Genomic DNA, 20,142 nt, shown 5'->3' with positions numbered 1-20,142 from the left:
TTGAAAGAATAATAAGAGAGAGACATGGGGGCGCCTGTGTGGTTCAGTAGGTTAAGCATCTTTTTTTTTAAGGTTTATTTTATTTGTTTTTGAGAGAGCATGAATAAGGGAGGGACAGAGAGAGAGGGGGACAGAGGATCTGAAGTGGGATCCATGCTGACAGCAGTAAGCCCAATGTGGGACTTGAACTCATAAACCATGAGATCACGACCTGAGTTGAAGCCAGATGTTGGGCCACCCAGGCACCCCAAGCATCTGACTCTTGATTTCAGCTCAGGTCATGATCTCATGGTTTGTGGGCTTGACGCCCAAGTTGGGCTCTGTGCTGGCAGCACAGAACCTGCTTGAGATTCTCTGTCTCCCTCCCTCTCTGCTCCTCCTCCTGCTTGTGCGTTCTCTCTCTCTCTCTCTCTCAAAATAAATAAATAAACATTAAAAAAATTAAAGAGAGACACGAAGCTCTGAGTTTTCTCAAAAATTTCAGTGTATTTTTAGATAATATTTATGGAAAAAGATTGATAGGAGTGATTGTTTTTTTATGGCTAGTAGTTTTTAATTATTAAATTTATTCATTCAGTATCTGGCAAATATATAATTGTAAGTTTGCATTGGTAGTTGAGCTTTTCTAGCTGCTTACACATATGTGAATGCTAGAGTCATGCGTTATCACACTGAATTGTCAGACTTTGTATTTTCTGTGTAGGGCTGTGATCAGTGATCCAGAACAAAACTTAACCTCCGAGAGACAAGAAAGCATTCATATCGTTCCAGATTCAAAGATGGCACCTCTTCGATTTAGGAAAAGAACGCTACATGAAACTAAGTAAGAAGACTTCACTGATATCGAATGAGGATATAGTATGTTATAAATGAATTTTTAAAAATATACTTTTGTGTCTAACTGAAAAGACCTTTTTATTGGCTTATTTTTGCTTTTTTCTATATAAAAGGAAGTGGAATTTTTGGAGTTCAGATCTCGGTTCTGCCAATTTAGGGTATTGGGGTATACTTTGCCCTCTAGGGTTTTTATTAGTAACTTAGGAATGACAGCTACAACCTTAGGAGATAATATATGTGACAATATACAATATAGTAACTGAGACATTTGTATGTGCTGAATCTCATTGATATAATGTATTCAAAGTTAGTATTATTTAAATGTTTATTATTATTATTATTATTATTGCCATTTTGCTTTTTACGTTGTAGCTTATGAAATCTTTGGGCTTTCACAGTTTTGGGGTGCAGTCCACTTAAATTTGTCAACAACTTCACTGGCAGGTGATGGCTCACTTCAGCATCAATAGACACAAAATCCACTAGTTTCTGCAGCAATGCTTTCATATTTTCAGACTGCTGGACATGCCAAGAAGTACTTCTTTAGAACTGTTCTCTTTTGTTTCATTCTTATTTTCTGGAAGGGTGTTTCCATACCTTAAATACTCAAAGGTATTGTGTGTTAATTGCCTATGGCTGCTGTGACAGATTACCACACACAGTATTTTAAAGCAACACAAATTCATCCTCTTACAGTTCTGGAGGTCAGAAGCCTAAAAGCAAGGTGTTGACGGGGCTGCATTCCTTCTGGAGGCTTCAGGGGAGAATCCATTTCCTTGTCTCTCTCAGCTTCTAGAGGCTGCCTTTATTCCTTGGCTAATGGCCCCTTCCTCCATGCTCAAAGCCAGCAATGGCTGCTCGTCTTTCTTGTTTTTTATCACTCTGACACTGCTCTTCTGTAGTCACAGTATCCCTCTGCTTTCCTCTCATGAAGACACTTGTGATTGCATTGAATCCAGCTGGGTAATTTCAGATAATCTCCTCATCTCAGTGTCTGGAGTCACACATGCAAAGTCCCTTTTATCATATCATGTAATTGTAACATATTTACATGTTCTGAGGTACAGGGTGTGAACAACTCTGGAGGGTCATTATTCAGCTAACACATCTAAACTCTTTGTGTTTTTAGAGTTTATTTATTTATTTTGAGGGGGGGGGGGAGGCACAAGTGGCGGGGTGGAGGAGGGGAGAGAATTCCAAGCAGGCTCCACACTGTGGGCACAGAGCCCGACTCCAGGCTTGAACCCACGAACTGTGAGATCATGAGCTAAGCTGAAATCAAGGGTCGGATGCTTAACCAACTGAGCCACCCAGGTGCCCCTAAATGTTTCTTTTTCTGAAGTAAACTTTTATTGAAATAAAGTATATGTCCACAAAATGTACACAGTTTAAGTGTACAGCAAAGGAATTTCCACAAAGTGAACAATACTCAGGTCCCAAGTTCCTACATCAAGAAATAGAACATTACGAACATCCCAGAAACTCCCCTTGCCTGCCTATCCCCTTCCCCTACCATAACAGGGTAACTTCTCTGTCCTGATATCATAGATGGTAACTGCCTTATTATAAACTTACTGAAGTCACAAAATTTAGACACTATGTATCTGGCTTCTTTTTGCTCAACATGTTTATGAGTCAACATGTTATGAGTTGTTATTTGTTTTTGTCTTTTATTCTCACTGTACAGTATTTCATTGTATATAAATGTGCCACGGTTTATTTACTCACGACGTTGATGGACATTTGGCTGTTTCAGAGTGGTGCTTCCATGAACTTTGGTGTATGCCTTTTGGTGAACATACGCCCTCGTTTCTGCTCAGTACATACTTAGAAGTGGAATTGCTGGACCATTTAGTATGCATTTGTTCAGCTCTAAAAAATAACGCCGAATAGTTTTTCAGAGTGGTGGCTGCAGTTAGCACTCCCACCTGTAGCAGTAAGAGGATTCTAGTTCACCACATCTTTGCTGGTGTTCAGTATTGTCAATGTCTTTCATCTTAGTTCTTATGGGTGTGTTATCAGTATCCCCTTATATGAAACAGATATCCTCTTACATGAATCTTCCCTTCGAGTCTGTTGGGTTATCTTCTTTGCATTGATCTGTGGAACTTAATTTATATATTCTTGGTACAAGTCCTTTTTCAGTTATATTTGTTGGACAGATCTTTTCTTCCTCTATGGTCACCTTTTCATTTTCTTGATCAACTCTTTTGCTGAATAGGAGTTTACTAATTTTGATGTAGACCAGTTTGCCGATCTTTCCACTTATTGTTAGTGCCCTATGTATCTTTAGGAAATCTCTACCTATCACAAACTCATTGTCCCTCTAACTCATAATGCTGCTTATGTCCTAATATATCAAATTATTATAAATGCATGGTTGGTGTCTAGGCTTTTCCTTTAGTCTCATCTCCCTATTGTGTATTTCTGCACCAATATCATCCTGTCTTAATTGGTATTGCTTTCTTTTAGAGTAATTAGAAAAAAACCTTCAATATTGGCTTGATATACTATGCCCTTTCCTCTTCTATATAAATTTTATTTTACTTATTTTTTAATTTAGTTTGTTAATGCTTATTATTGAAGAGAGAAACAGAGAAAGAGCATGAACAGGTGAGGGACAGAGAGAGGGAGACACAGAATCTGAAGCAGGCTCCAGGCTCCGAGCTGTCAGCACAGAGCCTGACTTGACTTGGGGCTTGACTTCATGAACCATGAGATCGTGACCTGAGCCAAAGTCGGATGCTTACCCAACTGAGCCACCCAGGCACCCCTTGTCAATATAAATTTTAGATTGAGCCTCCTTCAGTGAAAAATACTATAGTGGTATTAGTTAGAATTACTGAATTCATGGATTTCGTCCTCCCGCATTCATTCTTCCTGGAGAAGGAGAAGAGGATTTTGCTTCAGAGTTGGAAGTGGGAATAGCAGGTATAGGGCTGCCCTTCCTCTTCTCTTTTCCTTGGGAGCCAGCTGCCTGCAGAAGCTGCTCAAGGCGTTACATTTTGCAGGGTCCCTACCCACTGGGAATGAGTGGGTTAGTCATATAATATAGTTAGTAATATAATTAGTAATATAGTTAGTAATATAGTATATAGTAATAGTATATAGTGTATAGTAATAGTATATAGTAATATAGTATATAGTTAGTAATATAATAAAATACATATTTTAATCTTCATCTGCCTGATTCTTATTTTGTATTGGTTAAGAACTTGGGTAGAAGTGTTTGGTACTACTTACTGGATACTTAAAACCTTAGCATAGAACTTTCCATTTATAATGTAAATGTTTTATTCTTTTATCTTTTCACGGAGACTCTAGACTCTAAGCTGCTGTTACTTCAACCTATCACTGTTAAATTGAATTCTGTTCATCTTTGAGAAGCAATCTAATATAATGGTTATGAGCAAGGTTGGGCTCTGTCATGCAGTAATTATATGACTCTGTAAAATTTATTTGTAAGATGGGATAATAGTACTTCATGAAGTTATTGCAAGCATTGAATGGACCAATGCACATTTAAGTGATTTTAATAGTGACTGATGTCTAGGAAGTTCTCAATAAATAGTAGCTGTTATTGCTGTTTTTTTCTCAGCATTTAGAATTTTTTTAGGCATGTAGTGAGCATTCAATATGCACATTAATACTAATGGATTAAGTTGAATCGAGATGACCAATTTTTCATGGCTCCATCCTGTGTTCACAAACTCCTTTGGTCCATAGGCTCTTGTGTGTATCCTGTTTACCTTTCATAGAGACTTAGATTTTATTGAAGTATTACTTTTCAAGATCCCAATGACTCATATACTCACTTACTATTTACATTATTGCAGTTTCATTACACCTGCAGTTTCATTGGAGTACCAAAAAATTATTTAGGAAGGAGAGTAAAGACACATGACCAATTTTTCAGATTTCTTAATATAAAGGAGATTACTAGTAACAGGGTTCAAAAGTGTGGATATTTGGGTTTTATTTCATATTATTAAACAAAATTTGAGGACTAGCAATCTTCGTGAGGTCATTTTGTGCTTCATGAAGGCCATAAGATTAAATAAGCCGCCTGGGGTCTTACAGCTAGACCTCTCGCAAGGCTGGAGCCTCTTCCAGCATCCTTTTCCATTATTCTGTTATGTTGGTAAGGAATGTTTTCAGCTGCCTGTGACTGAAAACTTGACGGATGGTGACTTAAACAAGTCAGGATTTATTTTTCTTACATAACCAGTTGCCTGGAGGTAGTGGTTGGTTTTAGGCCAGTGGCTCAGTGATGATGCAGCTCTGGGCTGGCTTTCTGGAGATCTTATTGGCCTTTCTGACACGCTTGCCTGATGGCTGGCATCTTTTCCCTGCCACATTCACAGGCAGGAACTGTTCCCATGCCACACTCTGTCACCAGGGTAAAAGAAAGTCTTTCCTGGAAGTTATTGGCAGGACTTTGTCCCTTAGTCACCTCTAATGGAAAAAAACTAAAAAAGCAAATTATATGGTTGGAGGGAAGCATAGAACAGGGTTAGAAATGGCTGCAGGTAAGACCAGTTACAAATGTGCTGTTTACTTGTGTAGCACTTTGATACTATACATTCAAATAGAAGTCATTCATGTGTTATACACTGCATCTCAGGGTTATTTCCTCCGAGTCGGCTTCAGTGAGCACTCAAAACGCGGGGGGGGGGTTATAACTTCATCTTCATTCTGTGCGTTTCAAAATATCAACGTCACTTTTTCTCGTACTTCATCATCTACATCAAGTGTAGTGTAAGTAACTTTAAAATAATTATTGACCAGTGTATTTCTTAACAGGATAAGAACCCATTCTACATTAACTGAAAACATGCTTTCCCACAAAGTACAGTTTGATGGTAGGATCATATCAAGGTAATTGTGATTTTATTAAACTTCTAATTCTATAATTGTAAAAAATAGTCTCTTCAAATAGAAATAAGAATAATGAGATTAGTTAGTTTTGTCACATTTAAATAAAAAATGTGAATGTAGAATGAACATTTTAGGTAATATATATTAGTATGTTGCAAAAATTATAGGAACTAGGAACCTACAAATAAGACATTTTAATTAGAAGTTATTTAAAAAGTGATTTTAAAATGTCTTTCGAAAAGAAACTTAGAAGTGAATTTTTTGATAATATATACTACTAGTAGAAAATGGTAGACCATTTAAAAATTAACCTTTATGTAAGCTGCTTTATTTGATTTTCCTTTCATGGTTTAAATCACTAGTAGATTATTGATAGATACAGGAAAGTGAGAAGAAAGATGATTCTCACATATGTTATCTCTGTCTTATAAACTTCCAATCATACAAAATGCTGATGTTCTTTGTGTATATTAAAGATGAAGTGTGTTTTTAAAAGTTATCATGTTTGTTTAGTGATTTTAAACTTTCTTTTTTCGTTAAAAATTTTTTTTCTAATGTTTATTTTTGGGAGAGAGACAAAGACAGAGACAGAGATAGAGACAGAGCATGAGCAAGGAAGGGAGGGCAGAGAGAGAGAGAGAGAGAGAGAGAGAGAGAGAGAGACAGAATCCGAAGCAGGCTCCAGACTCTGAGCTGTTAGCACAGAGCCCGAGGTGGGGCTCAAACTCACAAACCATGAGATCGTGACCTGAGCCAAAGTTGGATGCTTAACTGACTGAGCCACCCAGGAGCCCCTTAAACTTTCTATTAATGGCAAAGATGAAAATGTCTATCCTTGAGTGGCTTCTTGCAAGGTCAACATTTAAAAAATTTTTTTCACTTTATCTTAAAATTCTATGTCAAAATAGTAAATTGTAATATATCTATATTCATATCAGTGTAAGGTAAAGCTTTTTCTCCATCCAAATCTTACTTAAACTGACACTTCAGCAAGCCAGGTCGTTTCCCCTGTAGCTGTCCATAATGCTTGCTCATTGGCACACATTCAAGAGAGTAATGCTATTCTTTGACATACACAATTCTGGTTTATTATTTAATTTGAAAATTAACCTATTTGAAAATCTTTAATATTATTCTATTTTTCTAGAAATGGACGTGATGCTTGCAGAGAGCTGATTGGGTTCTTTTTTACTCATGACCAGTCCCTAACAATTTATGAATATCGGCAATTTGGGAAAAATAGGTATGCCATAAAACATTGTTACAACTCTCAAGATGATGACTTCTGAGAGAATCTGACTAACTTTACACTTTTGTCATTTAACTTCTAGAACAAATGTGCTTCCTTTTATTCAAAAAAACATTTATAGTCATCAGTGTGGACGAAGAAAAGGAAAACAATACCAACTTGGTGATTTTTATATTGTAAGTTAAGTATGTATGTATGCCAGTGTTTTAATACCAGATGTTGAATTTTGTAGGATCCTGTGGGGGTGGAGGAACAGGGTTTCTAGTTTTCAATTTATTACCTCTACTCTTTACAGGGCAGGGGCATTTGTGTGAGTGGCTAACGGTTGCTCTTTCCCCAGGAGGTTCTGCCTCTCAGGTCCAGATCCCGGTGGCCTGAATGTAAGCATAGCATTTATTCCCCATAACACTCTACCATTCCCCACAAATCTGAGATATAAGTTTGGGAGAGCTTGTCTCTTGGTACTTTTAAGGCCTTCAAGGCTGTGCCACTAGGTATGTGGCTACTTCAGTAGTACCAGGAGTAATGCTTCTCATAATTGCAGGCTTATCTCCTGAAGATGCATGTTTTTCTCCGTATAGAGGGATACTTGGCCTCTGGAGCTGTCATATATCTGATAGTTAGCTTATCCTCCTTGTGATTTCCCCACCTCACACAACTACTGACTTATGGTGTATAACAAGGATTCCCTAGAATGGGTTGGTCTTCAGTAATATTACAATTTGTATAGTGCTCTTAAATGTTGTTGTGTATTTATTTTTGTTTTTAAAGTAAGCTCTACGCTCAACGTGGGGCTTGAACTCATGACCCTGGGATCAAGAGTCACGTGCTCTGTGGACTGAGACAGCCAGGAGCCCCTAGTGCTCTTAAATTTTAAATTACTATGTTTATATTATCTCAAATGTAGCACTATCTACAGTGACCATCCAGGTAACACATATATACTCATAGGATAAACATTGGAGATAGAACAGTGAATAAGTTAAGTCAGTTTCCTACTTTCATGGAGCTTACACTCTAATGGGAAATACAGTCAAAAAGGAGGGCTGGATAGGAGGGGCAATGATTCAGTTTTGTTGGGTCAAAAGAGGCTTCCTGGAAAAAGCGCCATCCAACATTGACCTAGAAAAGGAATTAGCTAGGCTGGGATAAGTAGATAGGAGAGGAAAGGCTTCCAGGTGGAGGAGACAGCTCATGCAAAGAACAAAAGCATGAAAGAACATGGCTTTTTTGGAGAACCGGAAGTAGTTAGCTGGCTGAACTTTAGTTCAAGTTAAGAGTTGGCAAGAGAGGAGTCAGAGCTTATTAACAGTAGACTTATATTAAAGAGTTATCTAAAATGTATTGGGGAGTCATTGAAAGATGATAGGTGGATGGAACAAGGGGAGCTGACATTATCTGGTTTGTGATTTAGAAAGATCTTTCTAGTTACAATATGGGGAATGGATTGAAGACTAGTAGAAAGAACCAGATTGGACTGAATAATATTAATTAGGAAGGAGGTAACGGCAACCTGAATTAGGCAAGTGGCTGTGTCTCTGAAGCTAATTAGAAAAAAATTTTAAAGTCTTCAGGAGGCAGAATCAATAAGATGTTGTGACTAGTTACATGAGGAGTTGGGGTGAGGAAAAACTTTACATCTTAAACTTGGATTAAATAAATACACTAGACATATGTCAGTCTAGCCTGCTTCTTGAGATCTAGAGAACATCAACTCCAAATCCCATTTCACAACCTGCAGACAGAACGTTTCACGTCTATCCCCAAATTAAAGTTACCTATTGCTTTGAGCTGCTGCTTTAATGATTTAGTGTAGTTTATGATTTATTCTCACTATCCCTGTTCTGTATTACTTGAACCAGATGTGGAACTCTGCTGCCTTTTATGATTTCTAAGAAACAAATGGGGTGGAGAGGAGAAGGAAGAAAGAGAAAAGAAAGCAGGGAGGGAGAGAGAGGAACAGAGGAATGAAGGAAGGAAAGTAGGAAAGAAAAAGGGGAGGGAAAGAACGAAGGGAGCGTCTGGGTGGCTCAGTTGGTTGAGCGTCTGACTTCGGCTCAGGTCATGATCTCGGGGTCTGTGAGTTCAAGCCCCGCATTGGGCTCTGTGCTGACAGTTCAGAGCCCGGAGCCTGCTTCGGATTCTGTGTCTCCTCTCTCTCTCTCTCTCTCTCTCTCTCTCTTTCTGCCCCTCCCCCGCTCATGCTCATCTCTCTGTCAGAAATAAACATTAAAAAAATTTATATATATATACACGTATACATATGTGTATGTATTACATACATATATATGTGTGTATGTATATATATATACACATATATGTGTACATACATACATATGTATATATAATATATATGTATGTATATATATTATATATACATATATATATATAATCCTTAGTGTGGCAGACATTTTGAAGGGCATAATAGAGGGAGGTTTATTTTGCATCAGTGTAAGCAACTTACAATAGACATTTTTATTAAAACTATGTCCCTTAAACATTTCTCATGATAGAAGTCCTCCTGTCCATTTTCTGACTGCTTCCACCTCTTGCTCTTCCCATAGTCTTCCATTTCTGTATGCAGGGATATTAGGCTTAATTTCCTTTTTTGCGAGGGTGGGGGCAGGTCTTGTCTTTTGTGGGGGTGGGGGCAGGGACCTTCCAGGTGTTATCCTGGAACTTACCTTTTCACTTTTGTATGCCCCATCAAGGTCTTTTCCCAGACACTCCCTAAAGGAAATTTTAGTGCCCTGTGGTAAGATAATACTCATATAAACATGTACGTGTGCCCACAGACACGCATGCATAAAAGTGCACCCACATACGTTAACTCACAATCATGCTTTGGATGCTCTGACTTAGAACACGTACAAGTATGTGCACACACATATGTATGTATACGTGTGCTTATAGGCATTATTGTGCTACACGTATCATATAGTCTCTTTCATTGCTTCATATAATCATTTCAAGGGAATTTATATACATTTTAAAGAATGGAGAAAATACTATAATTATAAGTTTTTAAAGTCAATACTCCAGGAAAAAGGAAAGAAATCTCTCCCCTTATTTTCAAGAGAGATAATTAAGCCCCTTATTTTAATGTTTGTCCATATTCGACCATATTTATTTGAGCAGCTCAGAGATTAAAATAATAATTTTCTAAGTTTGGATTAGGGATTTTTGATAGGAATTTTTCACCAAAGCCTTGCTGCTCCAGTTAGGTTACAATTAGTTTTAAATTTATGTGGTGTTTGTTCCAAAAGACCGGGTGAGAGAGGGTGATGGATCCATTGTAGTTCATCAATTTGCAGTACATCTTTCTGTGAATCAATAGTTGTATTTCTAAACTTAAGGATGCCATAATTAAATAACTGTCCTTTCTTCTTCTGACTCTTATAGAAAGTTGGAGTTCTTTTTTCACATCGATTGTTAAATCTAAGATTGTTCTAATTGAGAGATTGAGAAATTATTTCCTTAATTTCCAATATTATTAGCTGGAGCCTGTGTGGTTTCCAAATATTCTCTAAATATACTTTTTTATAGTATAAAAGTATACCATGTATCATATAATCAGAATTGAATATTTAAAATTAGTATTAGTGTGTTTTACTTCTCATATACTTCCTAGGTTTAAATAATTCATCTGCTGGGGCATGTGAGTGTCAGTTGAGTGTCTGACTTTGGCTCCAGTCATGATCTCATGGCTTGTGAGTTCCAGCCCCATGTCGGGCTCTGTGCTGACAGCTCAGAGCCTGGAGCCTGCTTCGGATTCTGTGTTTCCCTTTCTCAGCCCTTCCCTGGCTTGTGTTCTGTTTCTCTGTCTCTCTCTCAAATATAAATAAACATTAAAAATATTAAAAATTAATAAATAATTCATCTATTAATTTCTTTAGGGAGCAAACTTGACATTTTTGAGTTCTGATCATCCCAGACTTCCAGAAAGCATAAAAGAAAACACATTACTTATACTTCGAATCACTAATATTGATCAGATAGCTTTGGATTCTCTCAAGTAAGTAAAATATGCACTTGTCATTTTGAAAGTAAGTGAAAACACTATTTTTTATGATCTTAAAATGATATTCTGTTCTAAAGCATTTTGACTTTAGTTAAGGTTTATATTTTCGAAAAACAAAGCATAGATATATTTGACTCCTTTATGTGCTTATATTGTACTCAAATACACTTTATGTGTGGGAATAGTTAAATAAAGATAAAAAATGTCCCATTTTCTGTTAAAGGTATTTTATTAATTTGCCTGTGTTATATCACCTTTATTTTACCAAATGCCACCAAAGTTATCAATTTTAAAAGGTAGGCTACAGTACCATATTATAATGTTTCCCACATTTTTAGTGTAATGCTTTTTTTTTTTTAGCACTTGCTTATAGTATTCATGGATTGATGGTATACGTAATGAAAAAAAAAGTGCTATGAATCAAAAAGTGCTTTTAAATGAATTTGAGTTTTTTAAATCACAGAATATTTATTACGTAAAACATACATCTTAAACAGATTTTATTTTAGAGAGAGAGACAGAGAGGATCTTAAGCAGGCCCCACACTCAGCACAGAGCCCAACTTGGGGCTCAATCCCATGATCCTGGGATCATGACCTGAACCGAAATCAAGAGTTGGACACTCAGCCAACAAAGCCACCCAGGGGCCCCCACACATATATCACTTATATATATTTTATAATATATATGTATGAACATGTCAATTGCAATATATATTATTTATATATGCTTTATAATATATATTCTGATTTAAAAGAATTAAAATTCATTTAAAAACATGTTTTGATGCAAAGTATTGTGTATAAATAACATGTTTTATATATATTCATATTTATATATAAGTAATATATATAAATAAAATGTAAAATGTGTATAATCAGAATATATAATAAAATATATATTTTAAAATCACAGAATATACATGTATATACGCTGTTCTTGCTGAGTGTTTCTTCGTGCTATATGCATACCAGAATGACATTAATGGTGTACTGTGTGTGTGTTAGAGGACACATCCCATAAATTGGCTAAAGGAAGTCTGTTTCTTTGTTATGTGCTGTATTGCTCAAATGCATGCAATTTTTTTTGCTTTTTAAAATAATGTTTTTACATTTTGTACTTTGAAAGTTAAAACTGATTTTACATTTTATAGTTTTAATAATTTTAAAAGAACATTGAAATAGCTACAAAATGAATATAATGTTTAAAGGTAGTTCTTGGAAGGTTTAAGGATTTTAGCTCTTGATTTAGCATATTCAGTCTTCTGGGGATTAAAGCAGCAAGCAGAGGTGGGACTTGACTAATCTCTAAGCACTCTTCCAACTCTGAGAGTTTCTTTGAGTCTGGAACAGGAAAGGGCTTAGAGTTTCCATACTCAAAATTGCAAAAGAATACATTTTTATCATCGTGAACATGTCAATTGCAGAACTGATTCTGTGGCACATGAGGATATAACCAGTCAAGAAGCCAATGATAGGCTTGTCTTAAAGGCCATTCAAGGTATGTATCATTACCATAGTCTCAAGTCTTCAACCATTCTCTTTGCAAGCAATATTTTCCAGACATTTCTTAGTTTTATAACAAAGGCACTTGATTTATATTTCTTATTTGCCTATTTTGCTTATATTTTATGATATATTATTTAAAAATATTTTTAAGATTTCTTCTATTTTAAAGATTCTGTTTAATTGAATAATATTATATGAATTATGATCTTAAGAATTTTATTTTATTTTATTTTTTTATTTTAGAGAGAGAGCACACATGAGCAGGGGAATGGGGCAGTGGTGGGGGGCGGGGGACAGAGATAGAGAGAGAGAGAATCCCAACATGAATCTCATTCCCAGTGTAGCATTTTTTCTTTTACAAGAGGCTATTATAAATCTCTTTAGGTTATTATCTAATGCATAGGACAAGTATTATATTACAAAAATCACTTATATTTTATTCATTTCATGGATAAAACCCATACTATCTAGTACTTTCTATAATTCTTTTGTTGACCATTAGCATGATAGATGGTTCTTCATCCCCTTGTTTTCAATCTGAAGGTGCCTTTAGGTCTCAAGTGGGTCTCTTATAAACAGCATATAGATGGATCTTGTTTTCTTATCCATTCTGTTACCCTTTGTCTTTTGATTGGAGCATTGAGTCCATTGACATTTAGAGTGAGTACTGAAAGATATGAGTTTATTGCCATTATGAAGCTTGTAGAGTTGGAGTTTCTGGTGGTGTTCTCTGGTCCTTTCTAATCTTTTGTTGTTTTTGGTATTTATTTATTTATATATATATTTTTTCATCTTTTATCCCCTCAGAGAGCCCCCCTTAAAATTTCTTGCAGGGCTGGTTTAGTGGTCACAAACTCCTTTAATTTTTGTTTGTCTGGGAACCTTTTTATCTCTCCTTCTATTTTGAATGACAGCCTTGCTGGATAAAGAATTGTTGGTTGCATATTTTTCTGATTCAGCACATTGAATATATCCTGCCACTCCTTTCTGGCCTGCCAAGTTTCTGTGCATAGGTCTGTTGCAAACCTGATTTGCCTTCCCTTATATGTTAGGGACTTTTTTTTCCCTTGCTGCTTTCATGATTCTCTTCTTGCCTGAGTATTTTGTGAATTTGACTATGATAAGCCTTGTTGATGGTCGGTTTTTGTTGAATCTAATGAGGGTCCTCTGTGCTTCCTGGATTTTGATGTCTGTGTCTTTCCCCAGGTTAGGAAAGTTTTCCGTTGTGATTTGCTCACATAACCCTTCTACCCCTATTTCTCTCTCTTCCTCTTCTGGGACCCCTATGATTCTGATGTTGTTCCTTTTAATGAGTCACTGATTTCTCTAATTCTTAAATCGTGCTCTTTTGCCTTAATCTCCCTCTTTTTTTCTGCTTTGCTATTCTCTATAAGTTTGTCCTCTATATCGCTGATTCTCTGTTCTGCCTCATCCATCCTTGCCGCCGCTGCATCCATCCATGATTGCAGCTCAGTTATCGCATTTTTAATTTCCTTCTGGCTATTTTTTACTTCTTTTATCTCTGCAGAAAGGGATTCTATTTTCCACTCCAGCTAGTATTCTTATTATTGTGATTTTAACTTCTGGTTCAGACATCTTGCTGGTATCTGTGTTGGTTAAATCCCTGGCTGTCGTTTCTTCATGCTCTTTCTTTTGGGGTGAATTCCTTCATTTTGTCATTTTAAAGGGAGAAAAGGAATTAATGAGGTAGAAAAATTGAAATAAAAAAATTAAAATGAAAAAGTATTAAAATTAAAAAATTAAAACCACAGACACACAAGTAGAATAGATGATGCTAGATCCTAGGTGTGTTTTGGTCTGGGTGTTGAAAGAGGTTTTGACAGGTTAGAGAAAAAAAAGGGGAGGAAAAAAAAAAGGAAATCGTTTGAGAATTTGAAAAAATGAATACACTGAAGTATACTAAAATGAGATGATGGGGGTAAAATAGAATTTGAAAAAATATACACAAAAGTGAAGAATATAGTAGAAAAAATTAAAGAAAAATATTTTTAATAAAAATTAAAAATGAATGAATTTTTTCATTTTCCGTATTTAAGAAAAAGAAATGAAAAAGACAAAAAAGATAAAAAAAGAAAAAAGTCATTTGAAAATTTGAAAAAGTGAATACACTATAGTAGACTAAAATAAAATGATGGAAGTAATATAGAATTTGAAAAAATTTACATAAAAGCAAAAAAAATAGTAATAAAAATTAAATAAAAATATTTTTAAAAGAAATTGAAAGTAAAAATGAAGGTTTTCTCTTTCTGCATTCAAGAAAAAGAAAAGAAACAAAAAAGAGAAAAAGGAAAAAGAAAGAAAAAAAGTAAATTGTCAGAAAATTTGAAAAGGTGAATACACTGAAGTAGACTAAAATAAAATGATGGAAGTAAAGTAGAATTTGGAAAAATTTACACAAAAGTAAAAAATATAGTAATAAAAATTAAAGAAAGATATTTTTAATAAAAATTGAAAATAATCATTTTTTTCTCTTTCTGTATTCAAGAAAAAGAAGTGTAAAAGAGAAAAAGAAAAAAGAAAAAGAAAATTGAATAGATGAGCCTGCTAACAGATTGAAGTAGGACTGAAATTGCTTCGTTTTCCCCTAGAAGTCAGTCTATGTAGCTCTTTATACTCCATAAATTAAGCTGGTGGTGAGACTTGTTTTCTTGAAGAGTGAAGTTGGCCCAGTTGGGCTGGACTCAGTGTAACAGCTCTACTCTCCACTAGATGGCACTGCTAGCCTACTGGGGTGGATTGTTGCAGAGCTCGTAGGTGTGTATGCGCATGTGCATGCATGGAACCAGTGAAAATGGTATACTACCCAGCTACCCAGTTTGTTCTCAGGGATCAGCAATTGCTCACTCGTCCTCAGTCTTCAGCTTTCATCCACTCCCTGCTTTTTCACTCTCTGTGACCAGGCCCCAGGCAGTACCTCTCTCCCAAGTTTTGTCTCAGATGTGGCTGTTTTCCCCAGCCCCTTACTTCCAAAGGACTGCAACTTTGACGTGTTCCACCCCTCCGTGGGAGGGTCTCATTGAGCAATGGCCAAATGCCGGCTGCACCAGGAACGCCTGCCAGACCCTGCTGCTGCCGGTGCCCCGAGACTGAGGCTAGGTGCCAGCCCACCCCAGAAAAAGTTTGCGAGATAGTGTTGCAGCAGCTTTTCAGGGATTATGGAAAATCACAACACACGTCTGGCACCAGGCTTCACCCTTAATGACCTTGTTCTAGCAACAGCGAATGTGGCTGTTCCCTGGGGTCTGCTGGGACCAGGTGGCTTCAACAGTCTCTACCAAATGTCCTGGCAGCAGTGGAACCGCTTTTCCCCATGTGGCCTGAGATCCTCCTGGACCCCACTCTGCTCCTGGGGATTCGCCCTTCCCACCAGAGCACTGCCAGGTATCGAGCTGTGGAGTTGCAGCCTTTGTGCTCCCCTTGTTTACAGTCTTAATGGAATTTAAACCCTCTCCTTTCTCCTTTCTCCCTTTTTAGTTTAGTCCCTGCGTCTGTTTCCAACTTTCCACTTTCTCTCCAGCTGCTTTGGGGAGGGGTGCTTTTCCCATATTCTTCCCCCGCCCCAGTCTCTATCCTCTCTCTGCCCGCAAAAGTGGTTCTCTACCTTTCACGACTTCTTGCTCCCCAAGTTCAGCTCTCTGTGCTGTGTACCTGCTGAATTCTGTGGTTTAGGTTGTGCAGATTGTTGTGTTAATCCTCTAGTCAGTTTTCTGTGTGTGTAGGATGGTTTAGTGTTGGTCTGGCTGTATTTCATGGACACGAGACACACAAAAAGCTTCCATGCTGTTCCGCCATCCCTGCTCCTCTCCCCTAGTACTTTCTATAATTCTTATATTTGGTGTGCCTGGGTGACTCGGTTGAGCCCGGTTGGGTGTCCGACTCTTGATTTTGGCTCAGGTCATCATCCCAGCGCTGTGGGTTTGAGCCCTGCTCCAGGCTCTGTGCTGACAGTACGGAGACTGCTTGGGATTCTCTCTTTCCTTTTCTCTCTGCCCCTCCCCTGCTTGCTCGCACTCTCTCCCAAAATAAATAAATAAACATTTAAAAAAGGTGGTCTGGGATTGGTGCTTGAACTGTCCAATATTCTTCATGTTATTGTTAGTAAATTATTTTCTCTGTTCCGTCATGGTCAGTACAATATTTGTCACTGCTGAATCCAGTGACGTGTGTTCTTTATTGTGTTCAATAACTGCTCTAGTAACGTTAACTATGTTTTCTTAAGTAATGATGGCACAAACTGTGTTAAATGTAATCACTGACCCACAAAGAGAATTTTAAGAGCTTGAGAATATAACGTAAACATTCCTAGAAGAAAGGGCTACTTTAAATGTGTAAGTATAAGATAACATTCCAAAGCCTTGATGCTATTTAATATGTAAATTATCCTTTGATGATTTCAAACTATTTTAGAAATGTTGAACACGTGGTTTTGGAGCAACTGGCCTGGCATCAATTTTATCATTATGGGAAAGAGGAAAGAGATTAAAGATGTGGGATCATTAGATGAAGAGGAAGTCTGGAAAGTAGAAACTAAGATTTTATTTGTAACACTTGGATTATTTTCATCCTGATAAAGTGACCCATTATTTTTGTATATTTAAAATACAGCACTCCACCACACAGTGGTGCTATAGTTCTAGTATATTTACATGTGATTTTGTATATAACACTCTACTAAAAGCATTCTATTTTCCAAACTCTTGCCAGTCACACACACCATCTAGTTGCATAAGCACATCCCTTGTATCACTTACATCAGCTTTAATTCTCCTACAAGAGAGACAATTGTAATTTGATACATTTGTACATTGGACCAGTTGGTTTCCATCTCTCTTCTTCCTGAACAGATGCGCTAAAGGAACAGCTACACAAAAGAGGTGTTCGTATTTTGAGTGGATTGGGGAAATACCTCCAACAACTGGACAAGGAAGGAACTGGACTTTTAGCTAAGGCAGATTTTAAGCAAGCTCTAAAAGCATTTCACTTAGAAGTGTCCGAAAACGTACGTGCTGCAATGAGTAACATGGTATTCTTAAGTGGTATTATTCATTTTTCTAGTGAGATTTTTAGTAGCTCATGTGTCTCTTTCTTTGTGCCTCGTAATCAGTGTTAGCCATCAAGCGACAAGTCCTGTTGATTTTTTAAAATTTCAATATTCATTCCTCCCTCCTACATTTAACAAGAGCCTAATAAGAAGGCATTGTTCTCAGCTCCGAGAACACATACTCTGTACTCTTAAGGTCTTCATAATCAAAGGAAAAGAAATATAAATAGATTACAAAACACTTTATGTGTTAAGTGGAGAATGCTTTCAGAACACATGGGATATTTTCCAAGCCAGCTTATGGGGAAGGGGAGGGAAGATCATAGGACTCCTGCAGGAGGGTATAGCTGAGCTGTCTTTTGAAGGATGAGGAAGAACTAAACAGACAAGAGGGGAGGAGGAGTGTGGATCAGACAGCGAGACCACAAAAGGAGAAGCACATATAAAGGCATGAAGGGGAAAGGGAGTATAGCCTGTTCTAGGAATGGCAGAAGGTCACCCTCACACCTCCTACCCTGACCAGAGCCATTACACATCCTGTTCTCTATGCTGGGGGCAATCTCCCACTAGACCTTTGCATGGCTGGATTTTCCATCATTCAGGCTTTCTCTACTGGGAGCGCTACGCTGATAGCCCTGCCTAAAGGAGTGCCCCATCCGATCTCCAGTCCTCTCTATACCATTTCCTATTTTATTTTCTTCATATTACTTTACAAGTATTCTCTGGCTTTTCTGGCAAGTAGGGTATAAGTTCCATCTGGGAAGACACCAAGGTGCTTCTGGTTTCCTGCTGTAACACCTCAAGTAGAACCCTGCATACGCAAGTGCTGAGTAAACAGGCGACGCATTACTTTACATGGGTAGATATATGAATGGAAGGAAAAGAGAAGAATGGAGAGAAATAAGCCTAGCATGGTTCTATTACATTAAAGCTTTTCATGCCATACTAAGTTTGATTTTATTCTAACAGCGAATTTGAAACACGTCTACCTCAAGGGTTTTGGATAAGGGATTCTCTTGCGTTGCTCTCTTGCTTCAAACGGTCTTGTCACAAGGCGTAGTATATTTTGTGGAGGGAACACTGGAAATTGAATTTATGAGGTATAGATTCAAGTTCTGGCCTTACTACTTCAACTGTGTGATTTTGAATTGGTCTTTTAGCTTTTTTAATTGACAGGCTTTGCCTGGACAATCCACAGATACTACCTCTAGTCAGAGTTGCTTTAAACCTCAGATGAGAAAATTTCATGGGAACATGCTTTATTTTTATTATTTTTTAAGTTTATTTATTTATTTTGAGAGACAGAGAGAGTGATTGGGAGAGGGGTAGAGAGAGAGAGGGTGACAGAGAATCTCAAGCAGGCTCCTCGCTGCCAGCACAGAGCCAGATGTGGGACCTCAACCCACGAAACCGTGAGGTCATGACCTGCGCTGAACCATGAGTCAGATGCTTAACAGACTGAGCCACCCATCAGGTGCTCCGTCAGGCTTATTTTTAAACTTAACAGTACATTTTACAGATACTTAAAGTCAGTCGTGTACTGGGCATTATGACAGACAAATTAGGAGTAGTTGAAAAGTGGTGGGGGGCAGAGCATCTTAAGATGGAGTTTTCTTATTAGAATTTTAGTTGAAAAAATTAGGAGGAAGTGGAAGAGAATTTTTTTTGAGTACCTATTTGTCAATCACCTTGCTAGATACCCTATTTACATTCTCACTTAAAGCTAACAACTTGACTGAAACATTTAAAGTATATTTACCTTAGTTTAAGAAAACCTCATGCTGTAATTTCTTTGTTGTTAGGAATTCTGTGAATAGAATATTCTACTAAGTTGTGCATTTGCAAAGGAATAAGTGGCAATGGTAAAATGAACCAACTGACATAAGGTTTGACTCAAAATAACACCTTTCAGTGTGAGTTATGGAATAATATTGGAGCCATTCGAATCTTCTGTACTTTGAAACATGAAGACTAGAAATACTGTGAGCGGTCCTGATGCTTTTGAAGCATTGCAGAACCTGAAGTGACTACATTAAACATATCCAGTGTTCAAATTCAAGTAAATGGTAAACATTTTTGTATAGAAAGGAATTGAACTGAAAATATAAATTTGTGACATTGCCACTCCTAAATGGTCCTTAACTTACAGAACTGTTTACCATAGAGTCCCTTTAAATAGCTTTCTTAGTGCCTTTGTAAGCTTTCTTAGTGCTTTTGTTTGGGTTTATATATAACTTTTTCAAAGTTTTAAATGAAGCCTGTTACCTTGTCTGGGGCTAAAGTAGTAACAAAATACTATTGAGATGAGTTTTGTTGTGGTCATATACAATTTCAAGGTGAAACAACGGTATCTGTGTGAATATTTTTAGGATTTTAAACCTGCATGGCAAATTCTGAATGGCAATGACAGTGGCAAGGTTGATTACGGAGAATTCAAACGTGCCATTATTGGTGAAATGAATGAGTACAGGAAATCATTTGTTCGAAAGGTAACTTTGTTAAGTAATCTTTTAAATAGTTACTTTTAATAAGGTGTTGGTCTCATTTAAAAAAAATTAATGTTTATTTATATTTGAGAGAGAGAGAG

General features: G+C 37.0%; 1 protein-coding gene across 3 annotated transcripts in view; it reads left to right on the top strand.

Annotated features, from left to right (window-relative positions):
* Window positions 1–20,142, top strand: part of CAPS2 (calcyphosine 2) — a 57,185-nt gene that overhangs the window by 22,590 nt on the left and 14,453 nt on the right. For all 3 annotated transcript variants that reach the window (XM_049627444.1, XM_049627443.1, XM_049627442.1), the window contains exons 8-15: window positions 704–823; window positions 5,641–5,715; window positions 6,863–6,958; window positions 7,047–7,140; window positions 10,861–10,979; window positions 12,412–12,485; window positions 17,359–17,513; window positions 19,925–20,044. In XM_049627444.1, coding sequence (XP_049483401.1) covers window positions 704–823; window positions 5,641–5,715; window positions 6,863–6,958; window positions 7,047–7,140; window positions 10,861–10,979; window positions 12,412–12,485; window positions 17,359–17,513; window positions 19,925–20,044 — 853 coding nt within the window. The remainder of the gene's footprint in view (window positions 1–703; window positions 824–5,640; window positions 5,716–6,862; window positions 6,959–7,046; window positions 7,141–10,860; window positions 10,980–12,411; window positions 12,486–17,358; window positions 17,514–19,924; window positions 20,045–20,142) is intronic.

This window comes from Panthera uncia, chromosome B4 (genome assembly GCF_023721935.1).
Source record: "Panthera uncia isolate 11264 chromosome B4, Puncia_PCG_1.0, whole genome shotgun sequence".
Classification (NCBI taxonomy): domain Eukaryota; kingdom Metazoa; phylum Chordata; class Mammalia; order Carnivora; family Felidae; genus Panthera; species Panthera uncia.
Note: the sequence above shows the minus strand (reverse complement) of the source record. Positions and strands in the feature narration are given on the sequence as shown.